The sequence below is a fragment of the Ovis aries genome, chromosome 22, assembly GCF_016772045.2.
Source record: "Ovis aries strain OAR_USU_Benz2616 breed Rambouillet chromosome 22, ARS-UI_Ramb_v3.0, whole genome shotgun sequence".
Lineage (NCBI taxonomy): Eukaryota > Metazoa > Chordata > Mammalia > Artiodactyla > Bovidae > Ovis > Ovis aries.
In genome coordinates this window covers 9,144,318-9,152,484 of record NC_056075.1, presented here as the reverse complement: position 1 = coordinate 9,152,484, position 8,167 = coordinate 9,144,318, and the positions used below count along the sequence as shown (strand labels likewise).

At 41.6% G+C, this 8,167-nt stretch overlaps 1 protein-coding gene across 2 annotated transcripts in view; it reads right to left on the bottom strand.

Annotated features, from left to right (window-relative positions):
• The window catches only part of PAPSS2 (3'-phosphoadenosine 5'-phosphosulfate synthase 2), a 103,834-nt gene continuing 95,667 nt past the window's right edge, over positions 1-8,167 (bottom strand). For both annotated transcript variants that reach the window (XM_042238674.2, XM_027960364.3), the window contains 4 exons: positions 7,091-7,226; positions 3,921-4,189; positions 2,281-2,510; positions 1-1,741 (listed from right to left, as the gene is read on the bottom strand). In XM_042238674.2, coding sequence (XP_042094608.1) covers positions 1,600-1,741; positions 2,281-2,510; positions 3,921-4,189; positions 7,091-7,226 — 777 coding nt within the window. In that variant the 3' untranslated portion in view covers positions 1-1,599. The remainder of the gene's footprint in view (positions 1,742-2,280; positions 2,511-3,920; positions 4,190-7,090; positions 7,227-8,167) is intronic.

The window sequence follows — 8,167 nt, the reverse complement described above, 5'->3', positions numbered from 1 at the left end:
TTTATCTTGGAAATTTATTAAAATAAGAATAAGCATCAGTTGTACATAGAAATTGTGATTTGCACTAAGTGCTACTCAAGCAGAAGAGCAGTTTTAAATATATTAAAAACTCACAAAATATATTGATTAAGGCACTGCATCTTGTCCTGTGTTTTCATGCTGTTTCTTAAAAGGCAGTAGGACCTCTGATTACCTGAATATAGGCACTACAACACTATTCAAGATGGTCACACTTTGCTGTGGCCATTGTGATTTATTTCTCAAAAGAAGTTTCATTAGCTTGGATTAGCATTTTCTTTTAAAAACTGAATATGAAAAAAAATCACAGTTTTCTCTTTCCAGAGTCTCTTCCAGAGAGACCTGTTTACAAAAGGTACTATTTCTTCATATATTCCTAACACGGAATTACACATAAGGGGCCAGAGTGCCTCCCAGAGAGTAAAGCCATCAGAGGTTGGATGTCTGAGCAGCATGCTGAGTCTTTGGAAAAGTTTTTTTTTTTTTTCCCAACTGTAATAAAATCAGCTGGGTTTTAAAAAACTGGACCTTTCAGCATCCAAGAAAACTTCTTGGTTAAGTGGCCTCTGTTAAGGAGTTTTGTTGAGCAGTTGACAGGAACCAGACCCAGCTCCTGTGTTGTACAGTGCAGACACTATATCAGCCTGAGTCAGGAGAGCTGGGTGCTCTTTCTGTGCCACCAGCACTTCCAAAATGCCAATTTGGGACTTTAGTTACAGTGCCCTCACGAAGCCTGTGCTCGTGCATCATCTTAGTCTGGTCACCTGTAAGATGAAGTTGACTTTTCCTGTGTTTTTATCCGGTTCCAGCAGCTCAATAGTCTGATGGGTCTGAATCGTGTCTGGTCACAGCCAATTCCACTGCAGTTAATAGGTGCAGCATCTCCGTGGAACACAATGACCACAGCAAAGAGGAGAAAAAAGATTAAGCCTCCACATTGCCAGACTGTTTGAGGCCTGAGTGCAAATCTTTTCATCAAAGGCCTGTATGCTATTTAATTAAAAGTCACCATTTAACTGGAGTTCTATTATTCACAGAAAAAAAGACTTATTAGACAATGTAATTTTTGTGGCAGAACTAGATTGCATATCTCTGAGACTAACTTCACATTTTCACTCATTGGCTTTCTCCAGTCGGGTCATACATCAGCACAGAAGAGCCTGAGCATTAAGGCTGGATTTGGGCATGAGGGGAACAAAGGAGAATCTTGACGTGAGCAACCCCTCATTTAGGGTGAGATTTTCTTTTAGAGTGCAAGTTGGCAAGACTTCAGCTGGAAAATACGCTTTATTTTTTGGCAAGTAGACACAAGGTCAAAGCTTTAAGAAAATAGGAGCTACTGCTCAGATGCAGCAGAAAAGTAATTTCATTTTGAAATGATAATATTTCTTTTACCTGCTAAAGTTTGGTCTTCAGTTTTACTGTATATACTATATATGTACCACACACACATACATACACGTGTGTGTGGTATATATACATATATATAACCTAAATAAAATCAATCATTGAAAAGCAATTGAAAAGTAATCACAAAAATAGAAAGAGAAATCAAAGAGCAAAAAGGGCTCTGAAGGGCATTTAGTTGTTCTTCTCCAGGGACGCATAATAATCTGTCAGGACTTTCCATGCTTTGGGGGCCATGAAGCCATCTGGGGGATTTTCGCCTTCCCGGGCCAGCTTCCTCATACGAGTTCCTGAGATGAAGTCGAATTCATTGTGCCTGTCACAGGGTAGCAACAAAGAACTCAGCATAGGTAAATAATATCTATCTCAAAGCCCCCAGGAGGATGTTATGGGTTCTGAGACTACAGTTTTTTCTTTCTGTAAAAGGCTGCATCTTTCTAAGTTAAACAGTTCAGTAAAGGACCTTGCGGAAGACCCGGAAATCGTAGCAGCTCTGCAGTCAGTGCTCACTGCTCCTCTCAGTTCATGGGGCTTGTCTTCTGTAGCTCTGACTACCTGGGGAGCTCTGAGCAGGGTTGAGAGCTCTATTAACACATGAAACCTTTTTACGCATATGCAACGCTTCCATGTAATGTGCCAGGCACTCAAAGCGTGCCCAAGGGATGTGTGTTGGAAAGGAAATGCTTAAGGACCATCCACCACAAGAGGCACTACATCTTTGGGGGACCAAGAATGAGCAAGACCAGGTCTGAGCTTACAAGGGACTGTCACTCCAGCTGGGAGCTTTCCCAAGATTCTCTCTCATCATCCCAGTGGTACAGATGTTGATTAAAGAGTTTTCCTCCAAAAGCCTACCTTTCTGGATCATAGAAGTCCATGGCTTTCTTGGCTTTGTTGTAGGCAGCCACTCGGAATGGAATGATTTCTACAGATGTGAGGCCAGGGGCCATGGTCAAGACCTTGCCGCCGTGAGTGGGTTCATACAGGTCTTTCTTGGTCTCAGGATGGGGCATTCCTGCAGGGTCCCGGCCCACAATGTAGAAATTGGCCCCTGCAACCATCCGGGCCCTGCAGTGCCACTGGACCTGGGAAATATCACATCAAAGACATGCTGATCCTCACTGGCCAGTCCTTCGGGCCCCAGTTTATGGAGACATCCTTTTATTCTGCTTCCAAAGTAATTCAGCAATGGGGGTCAACCAATAACTGTAAGAAAGGCAGTGAGGTGTCCAAGGCTGCTCTTAGCACATCTGTACTGTCCTACTGGGAAGAATATAGGAGTTTTTGGAAAAGGAAATGGCAACCCACTCCAGTATTCTTGCCTAGAGAATTCCATGGAAACTGGAGCCTGACAGGCTACATACAGTCCATGGGGTCACAAATGGTCAGACATGACTGAGCAATTAACATAGGAACTTTAGAGATAAGAACCTTCCCTCAGAACCTGAGGTTATAGTTCGTAATCTCTCCAGACTAACAGACGACGAACACCCAGATCTTACTGTTCCACAGAACTATGTGAATTTTACTTTTCAGTTCCTCCCTATTCAAAATAAATCACAGTTTAAGGGAAATTACAAACTCTAATCTCTTACCATGGAATTCCATGTAACTGCCAGTAATGAGCTAATTAACATTCATATGTACACATTGATTCCATTTCAACACAGCACTGGGATTTCAAAACAAGTTGCCCTCTTTCAAGCTAAGATAGAAAGAGAGGATAGGGAAGAGAGCTAGAGGCCTAGAAATTTGATCTGGTTGAAGACAATTCATTAAACTCACCTTGGAGTATTCCAAAGTGTTATGACCTTTTCAGTTCATCATTCTTACCACAAACTTGTTCATATCCACTACACGGGTGGTGCTGTGTGACAAAGAAAGTCTATTTGACAGGCCCAGTGTGTTATGATGAAAGGGAGACATTAAGCTTTTAAAGATACCTCTCCCTTCTAATGTAGCTCACTGAGCATGGTGAATCACTGAAGGGTAAGAGGTGACTTCTGAAATATTAGGCTAGATACATCTTGCCCCATAACCCAGGTAAGCTGTATTATCTACCTCGTTCACATACCAACTTTCAGAGCCTCAAAGGCAGTATATGCTAGGTTTGATTTGGTGTTGCTAGTATTCTCACAAATGAGAAGTGAAAAGTGTTGGTGGCTCAGTTGTGTCTGACTTTGCAACCCCATGAGCCTGCCAGGCTCCTCTGTCCATGGAATTCTCCAGGCAAGAATACTATAGGGGATTACCGTTCCCTTCTCCAGGGGATCTTCCTGACCCAGGAACATGGGTCTCCTGCATTGCAGGCAGACTCTGAGCCACCAGGGAAGCCCACAAATACTATATGGAAACATAATCAGGTCAGATAAATAAAAGAGACCAAAAGACGTCAGAATCTGCTCATAAAGAATCCCAGAAGCACTCTTGCTTTTCTAAGTGAGACTTGACCCTGCACTTGAGAGTCCCAGAGCCCAGTTCAGGGAACTGCTCACCTCTGTGGGGCCAGCATATAACATGGGAGATGGGAAGATGGCAACAATGGTTGACTTGGGATCAAGAACCTCTTCTTCCAGCACAGCTGTGTGCTGTTTCACCCGCCAGTCCAGGGGCACGTCATCATCTTTGGTCCAGCCACCCAGGGGGTGGAGCAGCAGGACCGGGTGCTTGTAGCCTCTCTCCAGGAGCCGGCGGCGGGTGTCCTGCATCAACAGGGCATGGCCATTGTGGACGGGATTGCGCAACTGGAATGCAAACACTGCGTCTGGGATGTGAAAGCAGAACACCAAGATCAAAGACATGCAACACCTCCAGGAACAGAAAAAGACACAGCTGTGGGTATTGCTCAGTGTACTTGTTATATCCACTTGCTTTTTCTTCTATTTTTTTAATTTAAATTTTCAAAAAATTTTTACAATATTGTGTTGGTTTCTGCCGTGCAACAACAAAATCAATCATAATTATACATACGTTCACCTCTCCCCCCGACCCATCCCTCCAGGTCCATCACAGAGTGCCAGACTGGGCTCCCTGTTCTACACAGCAACTTCTCACCAGCTATCCATCTTACACCTGATCATATATATATATATATATGTTGATGCTACTTTCTCCATTCATTCCACTTTCTCCTTCCTCTACTGTGTCCTCAAGTTCGTTCTCTACATCCACATATCCATCCATTGCTTTCCTGCAAATAGGTTCATTGATACCATTTTCTAGATTCCATATATATGCATTAATATACTATATTTGTTTTTCTGACTTCACTCTGTATAGCAGGCTCTAGGCTCATCCACCTCCCTAAACTGACTAAAACCCTGGAGATGATGTAGGGAAAAGGGAACCCTGCTACACTGTTGGTGGGAATGTAAACTGATACAGCTATTATGAAGAACGGTATGGAGAGTCCTTAAAAAACGAGGAATAAATCTACCATATATGACCCAGCAACTCCACTGCTTGGCACATACCCCAAGAAAAACCATAATCGAAAAAGATACACGTACCCCAATTTTCATAGCAGTGCTATTTACAATAGCCAGGCCATGGAAGCAACCTAGATGTCCATGACTGATGAATGGATAAAGAAGCTGTGGTACCTATATATAATGGAGTATTACTCAGCCATTAAAAAAAATGAATTAGAGTATATCCACTTGCTTTTAAGAACCAGCTAGAAAACCACCTGGATCTTTAGGGGTGTTTTTCCCAAAGGTACCAGTACCAGACTTTTTAGACAGGGATAGGACACAGGTAGGAAGCCCTAAAGGGAGAGCCTGACTCAGAAATGAACATGTTAGTTGCCAAGACCTTTCTTACAAACCGCAGTTCAGGCAGGGGCTCGTATTGATCCGTCCCCTTGTGCCCTGCTCCAGCCTCATTTTCCTAGGGTGTGAATATTGATTAGGAACATTTTCTGGAATCTGCAAAATCTTAACAACTTAAAGATATAAAAACACTTCTTTACTTTACGAAAATCTTCAAAACTACTCCACTTAGTGATGAAGTCCTGGGAGGCTTAATTTTTCTTTTGGTTATGAAATGGATTAATGTATATCCATTATAGAAAACTTAGGAAATACAGAAAAGCCCAAAATAGAATATAAAAATCATCCATCTTCCTGTCATTACTTTTTCTCTCTTTCTCAAAATATGTAAAGTGAAAATCTTCCCTTCCCCTTGGCCCCAAGTTGTCCCTAGAGGTAGCTGCAGGTTGGTTCACATGTTGCCAGACATTTCCACTTCTACACACAGAAGTAGGTTTGGGTTTTAAAAACAATTATCCCATTTTACTTTGTTTTCTGAGATTATTCTATACATACTGTTCTGAAATTTGCTTTTTCCCTTCACAAATACACTTTGGGTACCTTTGTGTGTCAGTGTATATTTTTAAAATAGCTGCATAATATTACAGTAGTTCAGCTTTATATGCTTTCCATATCTTTATGATTGGAAGCTTTAAGCTTTATGATTTCCTGTGTGGATCACAATAAACTGTGGAAAATTCTGAAAGAGATGGGAATAGCAGACCACCTGACCTGCCTCGAGAAACCTATATGCAGGTCAGGAAGCAACAGTTAGAACTGGACATGGAACAACAGACTGGCTCCAAATAGGAAAAGGAGTACATCAAGGCTGTATATTGTCACCCTGCTTATTTAACTTCTATGCAGAGTACATCATGAGAAATGCTGGGCTGGAAGAAACACAAGCTGGAATCAAGATTGCCGGGAGAAATATCAATAACCTCAGATATGCAGATGACACCACCCTTATGGCAGAAAGTGAAGAGGAACTAAAAAGCCTCTTGATGAAAGTGAAAAGAGGAAAGTGAAAAAGTTAGCTTAAAGCTCAACATTCAGAAAACGAAGATCATGGCATCTGGTCCCATCATTTCATGGGAAATAGCGGGAAAACAGTGGAAACAGTGTTAGACTTTATTTTTTTGGGCTCCAAAATCACTGCAGATGGTGACTGAAGCCATGAAATTAAAAGATGCTTACTCCTTGGAAGGAAAGTTATGACTAACCTAGATAGCATATTAAAAAGCAGAGACATTACTTTGCCAACAAAAGTCCATCTAGTCAAGGCTATAGTTTTTCCAGCAGTTGTATGAATGTGAGAGTTGGACTGTGAAGAAAGCTGAGCACTGAATAATTGATGCTTTTGCATTGTGGTATTGGAGAAGACTCTTGAGAGTCCTTTGGACTGCAAGGAGATCCAACTAGTCCATCCTAAAGGAGATCAGTCCTGGGTGTTCATTGGAAGGACTGATGCTGAAGCTGAAACTCCAATATTTTGGCCACCTCATGTGAAGAGTGGACTCACTGGAAAAGACCCTGATGCTGGGAGGGATTGAGGGCAAGAGGAGAAGGGTACGACTGAGGATGAGATGGTTGGATGGCATCACCAACTCGATGGACATGAGTTTGGGTAAACTCCGGGAGTTGGTGATGGACAGGGAGGCCTGGCGTGCTGCAATTCATGGGGTCACAAAGAGTCGGACACGACTGAGTGACTGAACTGAACTGAGACGTATCAATAGACAATGAAGGTTTTCAACTTTTCAAACCTGTAAACATGTTGTTTCCTGATATCCTTAATTCTGTAAGCAGAGGATGATTAGGAGTATTAACAAATGCAGGAGAGTCAGCCTACATACCAGCATCCATTTCTTTATACTTCTGTCTGAGCTCCAGAGGTGTCAGGCGGTATTGGTCCAAACCATCATTCCACTGTATTCTTTCCAGCACCTGAAGGTCACCACCAACCAGCCAATCCCCACTTTCCATCACCATCTAGATAGAATTTATTAAAATTCTTAGTGATACAGATTGTTTTCTATTTTATCTCAGAAAGTTTCTTCTTCTGAACCAATCTTGGGCTACTTGAACTAACTGCTTTCAGTTCTCCAACATTTCTAGCACAGTATATATCAAACTTTTTGATTTCTCAAATCCTTTACTCTTAAAAATTATTGAGGATAAACAAGAGCTTTTTTTAACACTGATTGTATCTATCATTATTTTCTATTTTAGAGATTAAAAGTGAAAATGCTTAGGGCTTCCCTGGTAGCCCAGTGGTAAAGAATCCACCTACCAAGGCAGGAGGCAGGGTTCCATCCTTGATCCGGGAAGATCCCACATGCCCTGGAGCACCTAAGGCTGTGCGAGCATCTGTGCTCTGGAGCAAACGGGCCGCAAGTACTGAGCCCTCGAGCCTGTTCTCCACAAGAGAAGCCACTGCAATGAGAAGGCTGGCACTGCAACTAGAGCATAGCCCCTGCTTGCTGCAACTAGAGAAAAGCCTGCACACAGCAGTGAAGACCCAGCACGGCCAAAAGTAAAATGAATTTTAAACAAACTGAGAATCCTTAAAAATATTTATTGACTTCAAACTAACAATAGTCAAGTCATTAAATAGTAACATAAACATTTTAGTTTTTGGTGAAAAATAATATTTTCCAAAAATATAAGTGAAAAGTAGCATTATTCTACATGTTTGCAAATCTCTTCATTATCTGACTTAATAGAAGGCAGCTGGATTCTCATATCTACTTTTTCACTTATTCCATGGTAATATGTTCTTTTGACTGAAACAGGTAAAGAAAATTCAACTTCAGGTAGGTGGTTGGAAAAGGGAAATACTTGAATAGCCTTTTTCTATCATTGTGGATATTCTTTGTTGACATAAAAAATTAAAGAACCAAATTTAAAAATCAGCAAAGAACTTCAACAGA